General features: G+C 40.7%; 1 protein-coding gene across 2 annotated transcripts in view; it reads left to right on the top strand.

The window, feature by feature from the left end:
- Window positions 1-23,946, top strand: part of scube3 (signal peptide, CUB domain, EGF-like 3) — a 69,721-nt gene that overhangs the window by 6,342 nt on the left and 39,433 nt on the right. For both annotated transcript variants that reach the window (XM_071476823.1, XM_071476822.1), the window contains exons 2-4: window positions 11,444-11,566; window positions 14,893-15,018; window positions 23,765-23,899. In XM_071476823.1, coding sequence (XP_071332924.1) covers window positions 11,444-11,566; window positions 14,893-15,018; window positions 23,765-23,899 — 384 coding nt within the window. The remainder of the gene's footprint in view (window positions 1-11,443; window positions 11,567-14,892; window positions 15,019-23,764; window positions 23,900-23,946) is intronic.

Raw genomic sequence — 23,946 nt, 5'->3', positions numbered from 1 at the left:
CCTGTCAGTGGCCTTTGTTCTCTGTGCAGATGCGGCGCTGTGCTGACAACATCCCTGTTGGTTTCGGGGGAGGATGGAGTCAGTGTCGACGGCACTCTGACCCCACAGTCTTGTGCTCACCTCTAGAGCCCCCCTCACAAGCACTGATGGCTGGCTGAGGAACCAAAGTGCTGTCCCACAGCTGGCTGCAGTGGCTCTTAGATCATTAATCCTCTAACCCCCCACCACAGAGCCTACATTTGTTTTTCTGTTCCATTACTCACTGATTGGGGAGAGTGTGATTCAGGAGAAGATATCAGTGGGACTGTCACCTCAGTCTCTGTATTTTTTTAGGCCCATGACTAACTCTACACTATCGTTCCTCCTCTTTCACCCTCTTCCCTGCTCCCTCCTGTGACCCCTTGGCTGAATAATGGAGCTGCGTCTCTCTTTGAGAGTTTGGGGGGGTCAGCGAGGGACATCATTAGGCTGGTCTGCGGTGGTCAGCGTTGTCGGAGGGGGGTTGGGGGTCAGAGAGAGCCTTGTTTACAGACTGCGTGTGTTTACATTCCTGATGGTGAGCGCCAGCTTTAGAGACTGCTGGAAGTGAAAGGAAATGCTCTTATTCTGCTTAGTAATGGAAAAATCCAACCCAATACATCAAGGAATCCAGATGAAAAAAAGGCAAGTTATTTATGTGGTGGGCTCTGGCCAATGCATTCTGGGTAGAAAGAGGGATGACTTCACTGATGAATTTTAGACTTCCTCAATGGACAGAGGCATGGGGAAAACCATATGACCCTCTGCAGTGTTTAATCACCTCTGGTGAACTCCAGACATTTATATTTATTGCAGACTGTGATAGCTTATTGTGCTGATTAATGGCAAGTACTGTTCATGTCTCTTTTGTATTAAATCGTTACAACTATCCATCATCCGGGCATTTATGGGCTGCAACTAACAATAATTTTCATTATCGATTACTCCACGGATTATTTTCTTATTTCCTATAAAATGGCAGCAAATAGAAAGAGAGCCCACATCCTGAAATATCTTGTTTTGTTTGACCACCAGTCCAAAAACCCAAAGATATTCATTTTACAATCATAGATTCTGGTATTTTTCCCAAGAAAATGACTCAAAATGATGGTATAATCATCTGATTAATTTTGTTGATTGACTAATCAATTATTCAACTAATCATTGCAACTTTACAGGCATTCGGTCCTTTTAGTGTTATTTTCTGTAATGATCACAACACCTGATATACTGTAGTATTATATGGTTGGCATGTCATTCACAGGTTTGCATTGGGTACTTCCATTGCCCAGGTGTGTGAAACATTGCAAGGATTTTGCAGATTGCATTTTTTTCATGTTGCTTTATACTGATGAGAGCATGGAAAATGGAATTTCAAATGTAATAGGATCCATCCACTGGTGGAAATGTGAGAATAAGAACATTTGCCTGAGCCTTTTAACTTTTATGATAAAAAATGTCAACACAATTATTTTTTTGTAATTATATAAGCCTATTTGGAGCTGGCAGACATGACACTGATTAACTGCAGGGCACACTTTGAATTCAAATCTTGGCTGTGATGATACAAAACCAAGTTTTTGGGGAAAATACGCAGCAGGTAGACCAAGGAGTGAATATGGCAGAGTGTAATGTCCACTGTGACTGCATAACATTTATTGTAGTTTTCAGTAATAATAATAATAAAAATAATCATAATCACAATAATTGTAATGGCATAGCTGAAACAACAACTATTTATTTGGCATCAAAAACATTGTGAGGCTTTTGCTAGTTGGATAAAACAGGAAGTATAATGGCTCTTATTTTTACCATTTTAGTTTTTATATATTATGTTTTATTTCATAGATGAAAGGACTCATTGAGAAAATTATAGATACATTATTCAATAATGAAGACAATCATTAGTTGCAGCACTGTATCCAACAGTTAACAGCTGATTCACTCTCATCATTCCGTCTCACATTGTCTGCTATGACAATATTTGTAAATCTTTCAGCTGAGTGCAGGTCACCTGGCACAATCTTGATAATTTTGTGTTTACTGTGGAAAATCAATTGAACCAATTTGACCTTTGCCTCCATATTTGAAGGCAAACCTTTCCAGATTTGATATTTTCTGCTGCGGTTGTCCCCTTACTTAGTCCGGTTGAAATACAGTACAAACAATACTTGACACAGCGTTTAACACTTGTTATGTCAGTTTCAATGAAATGTTTGTGTGAAGTGATTGTGCTGTCTCTCAGCATTTAAATGAAGCGTATGTCCAGTCACTTCCAGCCCACTGCACTTCACTTTTTTGAGCTTTAGTAGTTAATGCCTGCTTCACTGCTTACACAGAGAACCATTCACTTTATACCTCAGTTTGACAGGAAACATCCAAAAATATCACACTTGTGCTGTAATTGCTACGTTGCCATCTTTATAGTTGGTACTGTATCTGGCTAAAGCAACCACCAATGAATGTAATTGCTGTGTGCAGAGGGGAGAGTGTCATGTCAGTTAGCTCTGGTTGTATAAATATAAGGTACACAGCTGGACTAAGTGCCACCCTTCCCACATATAAAATATGCAGCACGAGGCCAAGAAGTCATTAACAGTGAAGGACACATGCCAAGAAGGATGAAAACTGCTTTGAAAGGTACAAACGAATCGCTTGTCACTTTGGCTCCTAATGGGAAATGGTTACACGTTATCCTCAATTATTCAGAGTGGTATGAATTAGACCTCCGACACTTAAGAGTGTGTCAGCCTCCCTGTGCTCTCTTAGTATTACTCTATGATTCAGTTAATTACTGTAATAAGTGTTTTCCTTCTGGAGGTGGTCCGGAGGTCTGAGTCATAGTCTATTAAGGCCACACATGCTAAAGGAAAGGCACAGAACCAGATGCTTGGTCTATGATCAAAATCACGGAGAATGGCCATTATTTATTTATTCGCAGAGCTTGAGCCTGAGCTACCTCTAGAGATGTTTTATAAATGACATGTGGTGAGTCCACTTGCTCTTTACTCTGCAGTCTCCGGGCTCATCACTGTCACTGTTGATGGGAAGCACACACATTATAAGAGGCTCACGCAGGAGTTAACAGATTGATGAAGTGGATACCAAGATCTTGTATGTGTTGGCTCGAGTTAGTCGAGCTCTTGTAATAAGGATATCCCAAATACACATCCATTATATATCAGTTTTGGCGTAATACAGAAGCAGACAGTTGTAGAATAAAAGATTGAAGGAGTGCATTATTATTTTGGACTGAAGAAGCTCAGCAAAATCTTGGAAGCTTTAGAAAACAGTACAGTAGGTAAATATTTTGTGATTGCCTGTTTAATTTACCCTTAATAGTTAACAATTTCCCCTTTTGATCGACAGAAAATCAAAAAGGTAAATAATAAATATTTAGATTATATAACTTTATTGATCCTCAGAGGAGAAACGAGTTCAGTGACCCTTTGTGTGGACCAAAACATAAAGTTTGGTTGAATATAGACAGGGCTTTGGCACTGGTTTTAATTAAAATGAAGTGGTGAATGACTGAACAAATGAAAACTTTATTGTGCCTTAGAGAATTTATTTTGCACACGGAAACTTATTATTGCAGGTTGAATCAGAGCTTTAGTAATGCAGTCTCATAATGCTGTAAGTGAGGGAAACAAAGGAATTTTAAATTCCAGTGATTTAGTGAGTTCTACAAAATTGGTGGACTCAACAGAAAACTTGCAGCACAGGTTGGATCAAACTTCTAAAACACTGAATCCTACAATACCCATAATGCAATTTAGTATCATCTTTCATTCGACCCTCCCTGCCTCCTCAGCGACTACTTCTTTCAGAACCCACAGCACCAGTTTGTAATGTAGGCCAAGCCAAGATGACCCTGATTACATCAGTATGACATCATCAGGGTTCAGTTTTTTTCACATTTTGAAAAACCTTTTTTTACAGACTGAGTAGTAATCTTTGTGAAACTGAACTTCATGTATAATAATGCACCTTTAAGTACTGTAAGAACACAACAAAGTTCAGTCATTACTGTCATTATTTCATATAACTAATAGGCATAAACTAGACAATGACATAAAGTAAAGGTAAAGTTATAGATTTGACACAGTTAATGTCTTTGGGCTTGTTCACATAATATTGCTCTCCTGAAGCTCAGCTTGCATGTTTCTGTTCATTTTCCCGTCGCCCTCAGATCTATCTGAGGCTTCATGGTTGGTGGACATAAGCAGGGAGGGACCCAGGGTTTTGAAGTTGTGATCACAGTTTTTGAAAGCACAGCATCAGTCAGTGGTCATGATTCCTAAACATTTAGAGTGTGTGAAGGATGAGTGTAAATATCCCGAATGGAAGCAGTTGATATTTTTATTCACAACTTTTTAGAGCCTTGCTGGACAGCCAACACTGTGTCCCTTCATTAGGGGATCTGGGCAGGAGAGGGGGTGAGATGCTAAATTTTGTGTTAATGTTGACGTCTGCATTTCATCAAAACCGCTTTTTTTTGGGGGGGTTGGCTGGTCTCATCTCACGCCCTGCAAAACTTCAATATCCACGACATTTTCACAGTGTGCTGTGATAATGTTGCGACACCCGGCCACAGTTCCTGTCCTCTCCACAACCTCGTCCTGGCTTCCTCTCAGACCCCTAGATTAAAGGAATGACTCACATCACATTACATTAGTTTGCACTATAAACAGCACTGGATGTACACACATGCAGTTTGCTAATTTTAATGTGACGTGTTTTATACAGCTTTAAAAAAAAATCTTTTCTGATTCAAGCATATTGTGCTTATTCATGCTTATTGTTTAAGTGTCACTGTGCACAATGATGTGCATGTGCAAAACTCTGCACTAGACAGCTGTTTTCACATTCATCTGCTGAAAGAGGGGAAGTTTCTCTGTGCCCACCTCAAATGTGACTTTGCAGTGTGCACATGCGAGTATGACTGTGTAACATCAGTATGCAACTTACAGAAATGTGACGTTGAGGTTTTGAAATCAATGATGTTCATGAGGGAGGAAGAGTAAATGCATTTCTGTGCTGTAGTTCATAGAAACACAGGAAGAGATCTTTCTTTTCACATTTCCATTATCTGTTACATTAAACAGAATTTGCGGTGCTTCCAACATCCCCAAATAATACAAAGGAAGTTTGTCACATTTCCTGACAACAAATGGAAGTTGTTTGAGTTGAACATTGTATGGACCATTTACAACAAAAATACAAAAGAAGTGTTACTGTTTGGATTCATACAGTATAGCTACTTATACTGTACTGCTCTGTACCGAAAGTAATTATCCTGACCTTAACCCCATCCTGCTCAACCGCAACCCTAAGTATAGTGTAAGTGTGGTTCTAAGATGGATAATTACAAAACTTGTTCCTTTGTAATTATACATAGTATGACAAACACTGTGATCCCGAGAACACCTTTTTATGGATTTGAACCCAGCACCCTTCCTCATCTACCACACGGGGGTCGTGAAAATGAGAGATTTCTTCTGAAAATGCTTTTGTCAAGAAAGAGCGTTTTGTCTGTAATGCGTAACCGCAAGTGTTCAAATGCTGCACCCAGTCATTCTGACAGGAAAACGCAGCTGAATATTTTACTGCTCTCACCGACTGAATGCATCACTTGGTCCATATTTTTGACAATTATTTCGGAGTTGGCTGCAGGCGGTGCGAGTAAAGCTACACCTATGGGTGTCCCAGCTCCACTCAAGTCTATTTCTGTATCTGAGGGAGAGGTGATGGGCAGGAGGGGGTGGGTTGGGGCAAAGCAAACAGCAAGGGTCTCAACACTCAAAGTAAACATTACCCTATGTTTGAACTACACACCTTCTCCCACACACTCGCGCTCTCCCCTCTGAGTCTTATTCCTGCAAACACCCCCTCGAGCTGGCCCAGCTAAATACACTGCTTATCCCAGGGCCTTCCAATAAATCAGGGAGGAAAGCACCTCTGACAAGGTCTCACCTCCACAGCCAGCAGCCCTTAGCTGGCAGCTCTGACTTACATGTGGGGACTGCTTTGGAATAAATGGACGAATGGCTTTTCAGAGTAACTTTCCTAATCACCACCTCTGAGGATATAAAGAAGTTTTATCCAGCAAATTTAATACAATTATAATAAATCCCATTTATATGTCCACTTAGGCCTGGATCCCTCCAACCTCCGGCCTCCAAAAATGAAAAGCTTGCTTTGCTAAGGCAAGAACATGCAACAACTCATTGAGGGATTTAGATGTTTGACACACTGCAGAATTGAAAGCTTTATTGAGCATACAATAGAGCATGATGGAAATGCTTCATTACTGTGCGATTTGCTTTCAACCAACAAAATCATTGACTTCAATAGTCAATATTCCAAGAATGTTAGTGGGTAGTGAGACTCAAGCTATTTGTGGCTTTAATATGATCAAGTGCATGACCAGAGGAGAGCCACAGCAGCAGAAATATTCAAAATGACACAGTCCCCACAGGACACTGTTTAAACATCTGAGCATTGCCCAACATCTTTCTTCTTTGGATTTGTTGTTTTGACTCTGTTTATTCATCCTTGTCTCAAAGCGCCGGCTTCATCCTCCACTGCCTTAACTTGTTCCCAACAACTGTGATTCCTCAGCACAAAAGAATGAAAGAAACTCTCAATGAAAAACACAATCTTTTCATCTCGGGCATGAGTCAATTACTAGGGCAGAATTACTGAAAATGCTGCATAATTTTTGTCTCGAGCTCACAGACGAGCGTCCTCTGGACTGAAGCGAAGGGTCTATTAATTCTGACATGTTTATTTCCATGGCAAAGGCAGTTTGGGTTTTCAACAAGACCAGTGCGTTTAGCTTTTGTTGTCCAAGTGTCCATTGGAACACTCCCAGTGAGTTTTATGGGTGGATTTTTTAAACAGTGCTTTGACAGACATGGATGATTATAGTTTGTGGGCAGGATTTCTCATTTATATTTATTTTATTTTGTGGCACTCACACCAAAGGCGATGGGAAAGTGGATGTCTTATGAGCTCATTTGACATTAGTGTCTATTGTTTGTCTGTTTGTGTCCCGTTAATCTCTGGATCCTGGTAAATAGGTTTCTCACTGTAGGCAAACAGTTTGCCCTGGCTGTTCATATGTTGATATTTATTGTTAGTGAAGTGTTATATAGTGAGATATATATATATATATATATATATATATATATATATATATATATATATATATAAAATATAAGTGCTATAACTGTGCGATGCTACAGACGTTAAGTTGTAAGTAATACTTGCACAAAGATGCAGTTGTAGTTAATTCAACTGCCAAAGGAAACTTTTGAGGAGGGAGCAGCTTTTGCACAGTAAGTCACATAATGTCACCGGTTTAGATGGTTTTACCAAACATAGAGGCTGTTTTGTTTGTTTTGCAAGCCGAAATGCACAGCAAGCTGCTCCCAGTCATCATTTTTACTGATGCTATTATGTATCATAGCATGGCAGTTACTAACATTAGAGACGCTTACAGCTCAATATCTAGACCTGTGCTTCTGCACTCAACAATGGCCTGAAGCAACAACAGCATCAACCTGTTTTAGATGCAAATTTGACTGAATAAAAAACTAAAAAAAAATAGATAAGTGACAATTTTTCTGCATCACACACACACACACACACACACACACACACACACACACACATACATACATACATACATACATACATACATACATACATACATACATACATACATACATACATACATACATACATACATATCACATCTATAAGATTAAACTGATGTGCTCACACAGTTGATGTGTTATGCTGTTAATCTTTGAAACGTGATTGCAGTTTCCAACTTCAGGCGTGTTTGAAAAATGGGAGAGTGTGAGCCTAAGAGTGTGTGTGTGTGTGTGTGTGTGTGTGTGTGTGTGTGTTTGTGTGGGTCTCAAAGTAAAAGTGCGAGAGTTGACAACCTTGCAGACTGGAAAGATAAAGTGAACTGATGCTCCAGATGGAAACATTAATAACAAGATGAAAAGAGGGATTCTTTGAGTTTCTGTCATAATGAATATTAATTACCACGGAGACTTGGCACAAAGAAACCTGACAATAAGACAGATATTTTGTTGTGATTAATACGTCCTCTATTGAAAAACACTTCCTCACACGGCGTGTCTTGCTCTTATTCTGGAAGACGGACTGTAAGGAGAAAGGACTCAGACTGTTCCTCAGGTGAATTCATATTGTTCTCACATAATATAAATCAATAGAAGGTTTGAGGAGCTCCTGCATCCCTGAATGGCTTTGTGATCTCCTGACTTTTCCTCTTGTGCCACCATCAATTTGACATTTTTGTTTTTTTTAATGAAATGTTTGGAAAACTATTGGATGGATTAACATGAAATGTGGGGCATACATTCAGGTTGAATTGTGATGATACTGGTCATTCCTTAACCTTTTATCTAGTGCCATCATCAGGTCAAAAAGTGTTGTTTTAATTAGCAAACGTTAGCATGCTAACATGCTAAACTAAATGGTGAACATTGTATAATGTACACATGCTGTAGATCCAGAGAGCTGAGCTGTGAGGTCACATCAGGGCTAACAGTTCTTCTACTTGCTTCTATGAATTAATGCAGTTTCCCATTCAGCATTTTTGTCATCTGTTTTTTTTGAAATAGCATCTTCCTGGTGTTTTACTTTCCATATTCTAAGAAAAACTGGCCTTTATTGGGTACTCAAATCATAATATTTACCAACACTGTATCCTGTAGTTTTTCCAGCTTTTTAGTTGTACTTCCTGCTGTCTAAAAACTTTTATTAAGAGATCTGAATACAGCCTTGCCACTCAGCCTCGCTGCCAGTTTGTCCCAGTGGCCACTCAGTGTGTTGCAACAAAAATGATTTTCACTGTAGACCACCATTATAAAAGAGACGTCAGCAAAACAGTTCACAAGATACCTCCAACTGCAAACAAGGTCAATTATTGCCCTTTGTATTCAGAATTTTTAATCTATTAAACATTTGTCTTTGTAAAACTTGCTTAGAAGCTCGAACAGTGATTTTTTATGTGCATGTAGTGGGCCACACAACACAAAGCAAACAAGCCAGAAAGTAATTTCCATTCATGTGAGTGGGCAGCACCTTTGAGTGTGTTATCCAGTTCTTATAATACATCCATGTAGTGGAACTTGGTTTACAGTATTCATTGTACTCCCTCTCCCCTCTTTTGTTAACCTGTGATGGCCAAGGGCTTATGGGAAATGATATTTGGCAGAGGCTGTTAAAAATACAGGTACTGAATTGTCAGTTTTAAGAGTTACTGCTGAGTTACGACATATTGTTTGGTAAGGCAGAACTTGATGTTCCAGTTTCACTTCAGCTCTCTGTTGTCATTGTGAGCATGTTAGCGTTCAAATGGTAAAATTTAGCTCAGAGCACCTCTGTGTCTCACAGAGCCGGTGGCATGGCTACAGGCTGTCAGTCTTATCAAACCTAACCTTGATTCAGTTTAATGGTTTTCATACAGTCATCAGGTACCACTCAAACATCTGCAAACTTTTTGTTGAACTCTCATCATAGCAGGATGAGTTTGCGTACACGTCCCTCCAACTAAAGTCTGAGCTTTGTGTTCTTCCTGGAGGAATACCAGCATTAATAAACTGCTATTGTGATGTTTCCACAATGTCTGCCTGAGGATGTTGTCATGGGTGTATTAGATTCAGTTTTGTGATACAAACTTTCCACAGAGTTTTGTCAATGCTGCACTGTCATTGTCCTCCTTTCCACAGAAGACCGCATGTCCTCCAGGAACAGGCAGATATAGGCAATATGCTAAGCTCAGGGGTTTAGGTTGCAGGTCATTTCCCAGTGGGATCAGCCGGCTCCTGCAGAGGGTTTGTGATAAGACTGGATACTGGAAGCTATGTAAACCTTGTTAAGCTGCCCTGCCCCTGTGTGCAGGGGGGTAATCCTAAACACCTGGGCTAGTTAACTGGGATTTGGTGGGATTAGGGGCTCCATGAGGCAAACCTGATCATACTTCTGGTTAAATCCATTTCCATTCTTATCTTTTCACATTCTCTCCTTTATAATTCAAACTCAGTGCAGCAGTTACACAACAGTTACATTTTTATACTGCGCTATTTTATCTCTGCCCACATCAGATATTCAGGGTGAGAAGTGCTAGCTAGGTGTAAGTCAGTTTGGTTAGTCTGGGATTTGACCTTTCTCTTTGATTGTTCATTACATTTTGAAAACTGACTTTATCCCAATGAGTGCTGCTAGTGAAGAGGCATTTTCATAGTTTTATTGGTTTGATTTGAGCCATGCTAACAACATGGCTTTAGGGATGACAATGTCAGTCTGTTAGTTGGTCCCCCACTTTGCTCCAGACTGGAATATCTCAACAAATGTTTGATGAATTACTGTACCATGAAATTTTGTGCAGATCTTCGTGATGTCGAGGATGAAACCTATTGCCTTTAGTGATCCCCTGACTTTTCCTGTAGCGCCACACTAAGATTTACAATTTTGTTTTATTGAAATGTCTCAGCAGACATTTCATGGATTGCCATGACATTCAATACTAACATTTATGTTCCCCTTAGTAAGAATTGTCTTGAATTGACTTCTAGTTCCACTATCAAAATTTCAATTTGTCCAATACATTTTGACCATATGCTTTCAAAATGAATGACTTAAAATTAATCAGCTTCAGTTGTACTTTGTGTTTAGTGCAAATTTTATTATGTTGTAATCTTGTTTTTTTCATTTTAGACCAGTGCAGACTGTGAGTCAAATGTCAGCTTTCTGTTTCAGTTTTCAGACTTGATTGTTTTTCATTATTATTATTATTTTTTGGGGGGCAGTTTTGCATTTATTCATTTAATCAAGTGGAGAGATGATGGGAAATGAAGGGACAGAGAGAAAGCATCCAACAAAGGTGCCCGAATAGACACAAACCAGACACACTGTGTTTTTTCCTTTATTGTTTTAATAATTGTTTATTTATGTGTTATTCAGCTCATAGATATTTCTTTTTTAATAAAAAAAAGTATTTTTTTAAGAGCCAGATGTTCAGTTGATCAGTTAAAGGTCATTGCAGCACAATCAGATAGTTGGTATTTACTAGTGATTACAAATAAGAGGCTGTTAATCATCTGGGAGCAAATGTTTTTGAAAATGGCACCAATTTAACTCAAATTAAACTCAAAATTATGGCAATATAAATTTTTATATGAATTATTACTTTTGTCTTTTTCTGTGTCTTTGTATTTGGTCTTTTACTCAGAGTGGTTAAATGTTAGCACAATCAGTTACATGATGTTTGACGTTCAGAAAATCAGCTATTATTTGGGGTATGAACATGACACTGGTATCAAGACATTTCAGCTCCATCAACTAACCACCCCCCTCCCTCCTCTTTCCTCCTTTCTAGATGTGGACGAGTGTGCAGAGGCGCTTGACAACTGCAGCATCGATGCCATCTGCCAGAACACCCTGAAGTCATACAAATGTATCTGCAAGTCGGGCTATAAAGGGGATGGCAAACATTGTGAAGGTAAAAGTCTGATTGGATTAATGCGCTCATTTTCACCTGTGGTTGGAGGCACAGACTTCTGTTCCCTTCTGTGGGAGCATGAGCAGGATTTTTACAGTACACTGAAGTAAAAGCCACATTTCTCATGTTGATTTGCCATATCTTGCTGAATGTAAGCCCCTGGGCCAGTGACAGGCTTGATAAGAGCTTCTGTCTCACTCAACATAACTCATTAGCTTTAAGACTCTCCTGAAGAGGGAGGAGAGATGAGAGCGAGTGGCGGACAGAGAGAGGGGAGAGCCAGGTGCAGAGTGCTCCTTTGTGACAAGATGAAATGAAGCAGTAAATTTCCTGCACATGTTAGAGGAGAGAATGAAGATAGCGGCTGAAACGGCAGTCAGAGGCCCTGCCAAGCAGTCAGGGATATTTCCACAGCCAGAGGCAGGCCTCGTAGACTGTCAGACAAAGTCTGTTTTTCTAGCCTTTTTTGCCCAAAGCCTCCGGATCATTATATCCCACAATTTTTATTAGTATTATTACAAAACCATATTTCACAATGTCATTTCTTTCCTTACTATTATTATTCTTTCATTTACTTGACTGAGTGTTTTTCATGGCCTTCTGCCTGTAGGTTATAAAAAGTTTGCTTTATTGAATCTGTTGTAAAATATGTGCAAGGTTGGGTTTCCGTTGAACTGAAGGTCAGCTGATGACTCTTCAAGGCTGATATGCTTGTTTCAAGAAAACTGATAAAATCAGAAATAAATACAAAAGTGTTTAAGTAAGTGATGGTCAGATTTGAGGAGCATGCTGTCTCACTGTCTGTTTAAATTAGCCAAGCAACAAAAAGTTCTGTGTGCACCAGGCTGACACATTTATGTGGAAAAGCAGAACACATGAAGAAAATGAAAAAAGAAAATGTTCTCATGTTACCAAGTTGTGTAGAGCTGTCATGCTTCACCAAGCTTCATGAATGTACAGTCTGTGGTTCAGATTAGAGTTTTAGGTTTTAGTGATTGATCTAATATAAAGGCTCTGTTCAGTGTAGCCTGTAGCTGTTGCCATTATCTGTGTGTATGAGTGGAAGCATGATGCTTCTTGATTTATCCTCCACTGTTCAGGTCTTGATTTGTGAAGGTAAGTTTTTCTGAGGGGCTTCAACCTGAAAAATATAATGATAAATCAAAACAGGATTTTTGAAGGTAATTTGGTTTTCTCTATATTATTTCATTTTAATGACTTCATGAATTTGATTTTGAATTTACTCCTGCCCTTTCCAATTGCCAGTATGGAAAAATACTGGAAAAATACTGGCTTTTATTATTATTGGTTTATCATTTTTAAAACATGTGTTATTTATTAATGCTTCACAAGTGAGTGATGTGATTTTTAGGGAGGGTGGGGTTACTTTCTTACTTTGGCTTCTTTACAAAAACTATTGATTCTCAACTTTTGTGATGCAGTTTAAACAACAGGAACAACAAGAATAATGATCGAAATGAGCCCATTTTGTTTTTCTTACTATTAACATCAAATACATTTCAGCTTTAGAATTAAATTCATGATTCAGTTTTTTGATGTTGACTCAAAGACAAATCTACATCTAGTCAATTTAAAGGATCAAAACTTTGGAGTTGACTCATTATGATGAGACAAGCATTGAATAAAAATGCTTTTGGAGGAGAATCACTTTTACAGTAACATGTGGTAGGGTGTTTTTCAGGTTTAGAGTGGAATAGGAAAGTGATGAGTGATTGTGTGCTGTGATCGGAGACTGACAGATATGTGTGGGAAGCAGAGAGCAGAGAGTGTTTCTTTGTTGCAGTCCCATCCCTCTGCTGTCAAGTCCAATTAAGCCCTGAGTGAGGCAGCCTCAAAGAGGAGCTGAACATCCAGGATCATCGGCCCTAAATGGGCCAGTAAGTGCTGAGTGGAAGTGCGCTGTGTTCTCAATCCACCTTGCTTAGGTCTCCTCAGTATGGGGCCCTCAACCATCATCATAACCATAACAGACAACTCCACTCAGTCTGTCATGCCAATCTGCAGTCTCTCTTCATCTTTCTGCCTCTGCTCTCTCATTCATCTGTCACCTTTCTTCAGTTTTAGCCACCAGGACTGATGAGCTTCAGGGTTAGATTGATTCATCTGTCTGATGGCCAGGGCTTGCCTTTTTATTAAGCACTGGCTGCCACTCAGTCTGTAACGTCCGTGATGTCAATAATATCAGTACTAATTTAATGGAAATTCCTTTCTGATGACATACATATGTGAAGTAGTAAAATTTTCCCCACCAAATATCTTTCCTTTTTACCTTTAATTGTCCCTGAATGTGATTTGTAAAAATGATTGTATTATTTTATTTCAACACTGACTTTATTCTCTGCGTCATGGTAGGTGCTGGACAAATAAAATGCTGTTTCAGATGCTTTTATATCCTGCCAGTAAAACTCCAAAGGCAAAAAGCAACGTATTGGCATGAAAGTGGTCAAATGTTAGGATTTTAAATGTGGCATAAAATGTTGGCTATCAGTATTATGCTTTGAACACAAAACGATATCAGTGAAGCTCTGGCTTATGCCCAAGCTACATCAGTAAGAGGTGAACCTACTAATTACCACAGCTGTTGTCAGATCCCTGTTTACCTCTAAGTGCTCTTACGGGACTATAGATGCAACAAAACGGATTTAATTTCTCTAAAAAATTGCACTAAAGGGCTTAATTATGCTCAGATTTTAATGGAATAGTTCGACACTTCAGGAAAGGCACCTATTTGCTTTATTTTTGAGAGTTAAAAGAGAAGAGCAGTACCACTCTGAAGACTGAATGGTAAATATGACATTACAGCGAGCATACTGTTAGCCTAGCTTAGTATCAAGGCTGGGAAATGGTGAAATGGTGAGCCGTAAATTCATCTAACACAAACAACACAAAAAAAACTAGTATAAAAAACAGCTAACACAAAAAAGTAGTGAAAGCGCCAACCTGTGGTTTTAGGGAGGTTTAGCTGTGGAACTTCCTGGGAGCTGTTCTCTAGCTCCCGGCCAAGACACAGTCCTGCACTTAATCCCCTGTAAAACTACAGGATCCTGTTTTTTAATTTTGGTTTTTGTATGGATAAGACGAGATATGACGTGTTAATCTGTGAACTTTCATAATTAACAGACTCATATGATAGTGTGGTATCAATCTTCACATCTGACTCTTTGCAAGAACAAATAAATGCATTTCCCAAAAATCTACAAGCTATTCCTCTAAGACTGCTCCTACTACCTAAGTCCTAAAACTGCATCTCGATGGTTACAAGTTGTTGAAGTAGCCGTTAACATCCTCGTGTATCGTCTCTGCAGATGTCGATGAGTGTGCAACTGAATACAACGGCGGCTGTGTCCACGAGTGCATTAACATCCCAGGAAATTACAGGTGCACATGCTACGATGGCTTCCGCTTGGCACATGACGGCCACAATTGTCTAGGTGAGTATGTGATGTGTGTGTGTGTGTGTGCGTGTGCATGCATCTGGGTTAATTATACAGGAAAATGTCATTTAAAGGCTTTTTGTCAGGAGAACACATACATTAAAATGCGTGTGTCAAAAACTCAAACTCAGACTGAAATAACCCATGTGGTTGCATAAATTTTTCTCTCCACATGTCTCACGTCACATCATGGATGGTAATATATGTTTCGGGGCTGAATTGAGCTCTTATTAGGCTGCTGCATCAGATATTAGCTATTTCCTCGTTTCACAGGTAGTCTCCAAATGTGTTTTCATAAAAGGAAATAGGAGAGCTTTTTTGTAATGAGTCTGAGGAAAAGGGGTGAATTTATGAAGAGCTTGACCCTGAGCTGGGAGCTCGGAGTGAGCCATCAGCCGACGGTACTTTCCCATGGTTTAATATTTCACCAGTGTGCCATTCATATTAACCTCGCAGAGAACATATTACACTTAAAAGCTTATGAAATGAAGGGAAAAAAAACAGTGCTCTTCCTGCTGTTGGGAGTTGCTAAACACAGGCATCATCCACCCCCACCCCCACCCCCACCACCCTGTTCTGTCTTCCTATCTTGCACCGTCTCCCCCATCCACCCACCTCAAATTCCTTTTGTTTTGTTATGAAACCCCCAAGTCAGAGCTCATGCTGCTCCTCAGAAATCGTCTCCCTCTTTTTACAACCCCAGCATGATGCATTTCACTTGATACTGAAATCCAGCTCACCCTGGTAGCTGTTCTGAGTTTGTCATAGAGGAAAGGAACAGGCGGCTTGCTACAGCAGGTATCACATTCATGTGAAGTGATGACAGAAAAACTTATCGCCACTTAGCAACAATTCACTTTGTAAAGACCTTTACATGCGGGCACACAAGGCAACACAGTCATATCAGTCCCACATTTACTTGATGAACTGCTTGTAATGCTGGGATTAAGGTGCAGTGGAATGGAAAACACTCCCATCTTCAGATCGATAATAAACCTGTTCTGACTTGACGATGTCCCCGTATCTCGGATTCTCTTTCTTTCACTCTTGCTGTATTTCTGTCTCCTTCCCTTCTTCCCTTTCCTTCACTCTCTGTTTCATCCTTGCTCTCACTCTCTCGCATCAGTGTAAAACAGGGCTATTTTCCGAGCCATTTAGCAACAGCGTTCACTTGTGCGTGGATCATTTGCTTTACCCTGGATCAGCTCCTGCCTTGCGTGCAGGTGTGTAATCGCAATATATATTTGTGTGGCTGCTGCTGTTGCATCCATCGATCCCTTTGATATAATCTGTCATAGTGAAACACACACAATCAAGCATGGAGAGAGCTTTTTCTTCTTCTGCCATGTTTTATTTCTGACGGCTAATGACCTGTATGCAAGAGAGCAGATCTATCTCAGAAGTTCTCTTATATTCCTGAACAGATATCCATCCAATTAATTATTAAATGAGTAAATATTTTTTTTTAAATCTCAGCACGGCAGACAGGGCATAATGACGCACTAAATGGTATATATATGCAGCTGTCAAGTACAAATCCAACTACTGCCTTGAGACCCTGCTCAGTCCTGCTAATGGAATAATCCTCAGCACAAACACAAGAGAGGAAGAGGCAGAGCCAAGGTTTCATGTTAAGGCCCCAGCTTCCTCTTCCAGGTTTAAGCTCCTTTTTGGCCCCTGAGAAAAGATTATTCCCCTTGGTCCTGGAGTAGAGAGCCAAAGAGGCTGGTTCCCAGACAAGGTCAGACCTTCAGAACCCTTATAGACCAGATGTGCCCAAGGCAGCGGAAGAGGGGAGACATTCACCTGATCCTCAGAAGTTCATGATGAGTTTAGATTCTGAGATCTTTAAGGTGCTTCTCTTTGGTTTTACCCCATGTTGTTTCTCCACAAAGCTCCAGTTCTTTTATTTTTATCTCCTCTTGCTTTCATGCTAACATTGCAGTATAAATTCCCAATGTGTGACATAACTTCCTGGTCTCCCCCCTCTTGAGGCTTTTCTTTAGCCAGTAGGAACCCATGTTGGGTGACTGTCAGCTCAGGGACTCGAGTTAGGCCAGCGCACATGCATCCCTGACGATGTCGTCTTTGTTTGCTCGCTGTTGCACGTGCCACACGCCTCCTTGTAATTGGATGCATTGGCAGCATAATGACATTGGGCGGTGGCAGAAGGCGGCAGAGCGTGAAGCAGAACGCTGCCTCGCGCGCCTCACCGGGGACGCTCTGGTTTCTGAGGTCTCCCATGTCTGCCCTAAATCCCACAATGATGTCAGGGAGTCAGCAAGGTGGAAGCAATGCAATATCACAGCACACTGCTCCTGTCTGTGCGGAGTGAGATGTCACTCACTGTTTAATTTATCTCACAGGGAGCTATTGTACCCTCACAAACCTCACGCTGAAGAGAAGAAGTGAAGCATATAAGAACTTGATTACGTCTTTTATAGCTTTCATTACTATCATCTCGTAGAGGTGAGGGAGGGATGGTACTTAATTGCCACACCTCTTTCATGGAGAGGCTGTAAAGGATTTTTCAAGTCTTAGGAAAAACAGAGGAATCAATGTCAATTTAATCCAAAGCACACATCCTCTTTACAATGAAAACCAGATGCAGGAAGGCTATTAGTTCCCCACTGTAGCACCACCGTCCCCACATTTATGACCTATGTGTTTTGGTTGAGGTCCGACAGAAACCCAAATACCCTCTTATCATTGCTAGTTTTCTTAAATTCTCTAAAGTATCTTAATATCATAAGCATCTGCACAAACATTCCCAGTCCTTATAACCACAAATCACAACATTTCACTTCTATCTGGAGCGAAAAGACACAGAAAAATATTTCTTATGCTCCCACAAAGTGGAAATGCCACAATCTTAATGTAACTCAGTGGAGGAAACAAAGGCAAGCATGAAATGGACATTACAGATGTTCCACAGAGTGCCAGCATGCTGTAGTAGATAATCTTTTGTCATGGCATTGTTTGCTTGTGTTACATCACTCATTCATCACATGTTGCTCCCTATTGCCAGAGAACTGATTTGGGGCTCCACACACTCCACACACACACAAGCTTAACAGACCATGTTCCTTTGATTTCTATTGACCAACACTGATTTAGTTTGTATTGATTCAGCAGAGCTCAATTCCCTGTGCAATTTATAGGGAAATGAATGCCCTTTTACTTTAACCTTCCCCAAAGACGTAACATGATCTATAATACGAAAGCAATGTCATTTCAGCTTTGAAATGGGCTTTTGAGGAACAGCTTTGAAGTAGCAACTAAGAAAAGGTCACATCATTTAATGCTGTTTTGTTAATGGCTGTAATTGTACAGTAATGTTTGAGAGTGTCCCTCAGAACGTCTGACAGAAAAGCTTTATCTATTATCTACCATAAAGTCTCTTAGTTGTCGCCTGTTGGAGCCTGCATCACTGCTCTTGTAGTCCTTTGGGGTCATGTTGCAAGGTTGGCTAATCAAACGGGAGGTTTCAGACTGATGTATTATTGACCAGGTTCTGATGGGAAAAAGCAGTCATCAAAGAGCGTCACGCTGATATGCTCTGCAGCCTTTTAAATGCATTCCTTTTAAGTGCATTGGCTGCTCTTCCAAGGCAGTGGTGATAACCTCCGTGCCCCTCACTTCAAGAGAAAATGTTTGATTCTAGCTTGGATGATGTGCCTTAAACTACCACCTTTTAACTCCTGAATATGTAGGATTTAGTCAGGGCAATGATGATCTGGTTAACTCCTCTCCCATTATACCCAGAGGGGTTCAGGATAGTACAGACACTGCTGGGGCTTAGCCTTAACCCTCCTCACTTCCCTGCTGCAGATGCAAATACCCGGCTCTTTCCTCGGTGAGCAGTCACCTTGCTTTTGTTGTGACACGCATGGATCGGGTTTGGGCACGAGAGAGTCTCTCCACAGTTCAGAGGAGAGGAGCTGGAGTGATGAGTTTCAAGGCGGATTTGAGATCGGTGCATTAGCTGACTCCTGAAGACTATATCAACACACCCTAGCTCTCTCTCTCGCTTCTCTCAGGATTGTTCAGTCCCATGCACCATGAAATGAACAATTCCAGCTGAGCCCACTGGCAGTGCTTTGGGGAAACTCAGGCCTGAGATTGGGTTTAGGGATGTAAGCATGCAGCATACTGGGAGCCGTCAGACGTCAGCGCAGGGCCTCTTGTCTCCTTGGCATAAGACTGTCCACCCAAACACTTATCCTGGGGTTTTGTTTTTAAAATACTTCCAGACTTGTTTTGGAGGAACCAGTAAGCATGATCTTAGCTCATAGTTTTTCATTTAGGAAAGAACTCAGCGAGAGATTGGACGTGGAGTCTAAGTCTGTGCTTATTTACCAAAATTGTTACCTGGGAGACGAGCCCAAAGGCGAGAAAGTCTGAGTTCAATCAAAGCTGTTTTCGTTTTGTTTATGTTATAGCCTAAAAATCAAACCTCACTGCTGATTTAACAGTGAAATGCTACAGTAAACACAGATTTTATTCATATTTGCTTTGCAGATATGAATCAGATAGCTGCATTAGACACAGTGGTTCAGGCAGACAGGAAACACTGGAAGTAATAAATTGTTCACAGCTAAATACTAGTATTAATGCCTCAGCTTTCAGCTTGCGACAGTCACTCACTCTCGTACACATGGTTTAAGAGAGTGTGTGTTCTGCAGATGAAAGTCCAGGACATCTTACAACATATCAATTTATACAAGCTCAGCTGATACGCTGAATGTTTGTTAACACAAAGCTGGTTTCAGCGTCCATGCACTCTGGGGCAGTTGTTCTCCCAGGCCAGGTTCAAACCTGGCACTGTGCTCACTGTTCAGTCAAGTGGCTGAAGAAATACACTGTCATTGAACTTCAGAAGCTCCAGAGAGAAAGAGGAAGTCCTGTAATCCTCTTTAAAATAAGAAAGTTTGTTTTAATTGAAGCTGGCTGTGTGTGTGCCACTCCTTCCTCAGTGATGCTCAGTAAAGCCAAGCTGCTGCCTGTTCATCTACCAGAGCAGCGTGGCCGGCCCCTGCAGTCCCCCAGCTGTTTTGCTGCCTGTCCCTGCACATGGCTCCTATTTGCTGCCTTATTAAAGAGTGTGCGCCTCCTCAACTCCTGTAAATGAAATGCCCAAAGAGGCCAGAGTCCGTCCACTCACCTCTTTGTCTCTGGTCTGTCTAGACAACAGAGACAGTTCTGTCTGATCTAGAGAGAAGTCAAGCAGTGGGATGGATGCATGGACAGCTTTGATGACAGATAGCAGGAGGTTTTCATTCCTTCCTGAAAAAAAAAACTCTGGGCCAATAAATGCACCTAAAGTTACTCAACCTTTTTTTTTTTTTTTTTTTTTTTTTTTTTTTTAAAGGAGAGCAGTTGAGCGTTTCTCCAAAATAAGTGTTCAGGAGTTTCTGTAAGGCAACCACCATGTTTACATGGCTCTAAAGCTCTGCGCAAGGCCAAATGTTATATATACAGTCAAGGCTATCTGAGAAACCAGCGGACATGGCCTCTGCAAACACAACCAATCTCTTAATCTCTCTCCGTTTGAACCTTCCTTTTTCCTTCGTCTCCTCGAGTAAAGCAGGGATAGAGCAAAGACATGTCTCATTTTTCAGAAGTGAGGCAGCCTTTTTAACTTGATTAAGACATTTTTTTTCCATCCTCTCAAGAGAATTTTTAAAAAATGTTTTAAGTCCAAATAACATGAGCACTTCTCCTGGCCATGCCAGAACCCCTTTCCGCTTGGAAATATTTGCTTTGGACGCCAGCCTTGCCCAGCACACAACACAGGCAATTATGGGAGCTATTTAAACAGGAGAGATCTACTGACAGGCGACGCCTCATTTGAAGGGATGAAGGAATCAGGAAATGAAACCTTCATTGATGCGCTGAGGGTATGGAAAGAGAATTCCCTGAGGTACTCTGAAGCGGGTTGCATATCTCATGGGTATTTTGTGCATTTGCATTGAGGACAGTTGTATTTGTGTAGTTTTTACATGTTTGAATTTTTGGGGTGTGTGTGTGAAAGAGGGGGAGAGGGAGACTTTATGCATATGTGAGGATGTTTTCCCATATATGTTGTGGAGTTTTGTTTTTTTTGGTGCCTGCTAACAGTTTATCTGCAAAGGTGCAGCTGTAGGTTGCTGGCAGCTTTCATCAGCTCAAAGGTCTCCTCTCTGTTGCTGCCACTTTCGTGATAGAGAGATGAGACCATGAGGTCAACCCAAAAGCAGCCACACAGTTGAATGAAAGCTTGACCAGCAATTTTTTTCTAAACTGTCTTTCATTTACTGTGACTTAAAGTCTAAATGCTAACTTTGACATTTTTTGTTCTATGTGCGCTGCTTCAAGTGGCTGCAGAGTGATGCCTTACCCAGTCGACCTCAACTGACACGACACATTGTTTTTCGAGGGAAGAGACAGTTTTGCAAATGGAATGTGAGAACAGGAGAGAGGACTTGGCAAGCTGACGAGGGTCATGACTGCTACCTGCCAGTGACCTACTTATCAGTCGCACAAGTTTCTGTCTAATCAGGTGCCACTTTGCAAGCCCAGTATGTGTGTATTTGGGCATTTGGTGAATCCACCTCTGTCTGAATTTCTGTGTGGAAAAAGAAGAAAGAAGAGGACAGAGCGAAGTGAAACTTCTAACTTTGCCGGGCTGAGAATTCCCCAGAAAGGAAACTTAATCTAGAGGCCTTCTCAGACTGGACAAATAGACAGTAAATTAGTTTCGCATGACAGTTTATTAAAAAAAAAAGGCTTGTGTATACAGCAGATTATTGATGCATCGAGCAGAGGGATGGATAAGGTTCCAGTGTGGTCAGTTGTGAAGGACAGAGCCCAGGTCTCCGGGGGAAGAGGGAAGGGAAGCCACAGTGCACAGTCACGCACATGGGAGGCTGGGGCCGCTAAGCTCTGCAGCATGGCATGGAAGCAGCAGAAAAATGACAAGGTCATTCATTTTGAAAATAAACACTTATATCAAAAGATTAATCAGTGTATTTGCTTCTTTTATGGAGTTGGAAAGAGAAACGTTTTGTGTCATCAGGAGAGAACACCTGGAAGTGCACAATTCATTATCAGTGCAAATGAAGTCAGCGACTGTCATATGTGGTCAGTTTCTCCTTCTTTCCCTGTGGCAGAACGAGGCCTCAGGCGACACCTTTGTAAATGCTCCGTGTTTGTATGTAGTTAAGGTGGATTCCTACGGTTACCCCAACCCGATACTCTCTCCTCTTGCCCTCTCCACTTCTCCCCTCCTTCCTTCATCCTCCTTCCTCCCTCTCCCTGCATTCCTCCCGTCATGGGGCTGACAGACACTCGTCATCAGCAGGTACTCTGACCCAGGTGGATCAGGTTTCCCACTTGCCAGGGGATTGTGCTGCATGCGCGTTTTTATGGCTTAGTGCTGCACATTTGGAGGTTTTCAGTGCAACTCTGCTGTGCTGCCATGTCTGATAACCATTAAGACAGACATGGCCAGCTTAAGACAAACTCCTCTGGCTTTTCATAATATCCAAACACTTTTCTTGTGCCTTGTGTTTTCTGGTAGTATGACTTCATCAAACCACAACCTCTATTTTATCTACTAAATGGTGGACATGAGTAGCGTGAAAATCATGTTAAAAATAATTTTACCGTGGAATTAATTTTGAAAAAAATCATAATTTTTTTTTATGCCAGGAGCGAAGTATGAGAGTTATTTCAGTTTTCAGTCAGATAGAAGAAAAATTGGTGGAGCCAATTTTTATTTATATATTAATATGAATTCAATTTCAAATAAGCTTTTTGCACAAAGTGAATAGAGCAAGTTTATAGCCATGCTAGCGACGTATCTTGGGATGGTGAGGTTTGTCAGTTGGTCCAGCACTTGTCCAGACTGAAATAGCTCCACAATAATAAGATGGAGGGCCATGAAATCCCCAAAGGATGAATCTTAATGACTTTGGTGATCCTCTGACTTTTCCTTCCAGCGCCACAATGAGGTTGACATTTGTGGTTATGAGTCAAATGTCTCAACAACTATTTGATGGATTGCTGTGAAATATAGTCATGTCCACCACAGGAGGAATTTCAGAAACTTTTATGACCCTCTCACTTCCCACATAGTGCTGTCATCAGGTCAAGATTTAAATATGTCCAATACTTTCTTGCCTGCTATGCTAACAATGTTTCCATCAGCCTCAGCTGTACTTTGCACTTAATGCTAATTAGCAAATACTAACATGGTCACACAATAAACGAGATGGTGAACATGGGAAACATTACACCTGCTAAACATCAACACATTAGCATTATTAATTGTGAGGTTATTTTAGCATATAGCTGAGAGTATCGCTGTGCAGTCTCACAGAGCTGCTAGCATGGCTTCAGACTCTGACTGTTGTTTAAGAGATATATCATCAAAAATCAATGAAAAATACCATGTTCAATTGTGTGCTATTGGTTCAGAAACTTTTACTCTAAGTTTTCTAGACCTAATCACTTTTACTGTACTTAGCAGGTTACCTGTTACTGAAGTAATTCTACTCCTAAATGTATAGAAAATACAGTAGAGAGTTTGCATTCCTATAATCCACACCTGATTCTGATGTACAGCTACTTATGCATTAAATGGGTCATGATTTGATTGCAGTCAACCCTCAGACTTCAGACTAACAGTAATCCGTGTAGCATTTTTTCTGTCTTGAAGTGATCTCATTAATTTTGAATTTGTGTGTCTATCTCCTGGCAGATGTGGATGAGTGCTCAGAGGGCAACGGCGGGTGCCAACAGATTTGTGTCAACATGATGGGCAGCTACGAGTGCCGCTGCAGAGAAGGATTCCTTCTGAGTGACAACCAGCATACCTGTATCCAAAGGCCTAAAGGTTAATAACACACACACACACACACACACACACACACACACACGCAC

The sequence above is a fragment of the Trachinotus anak genome, unplaced genomic scaffold (assembly GCF_046630095.1).
Source record: "Trachinotus anak isolate AG129_WGS33_773 ecotype Australia unplaced genomic scaffold, CSIRO_AGI_Tana_v1 ptg000004l, whole genome shotgun sequence".
Taxonomy (NCBI): Eukaryota; Metazoa; Chordata; class Actinopteri; order Carangiformes; family Carangidae; genus Trachinotus; species Trachinotus anak.
This window is presented reverse-complemented; position numbering and strand designations above follow the sequence as displayed.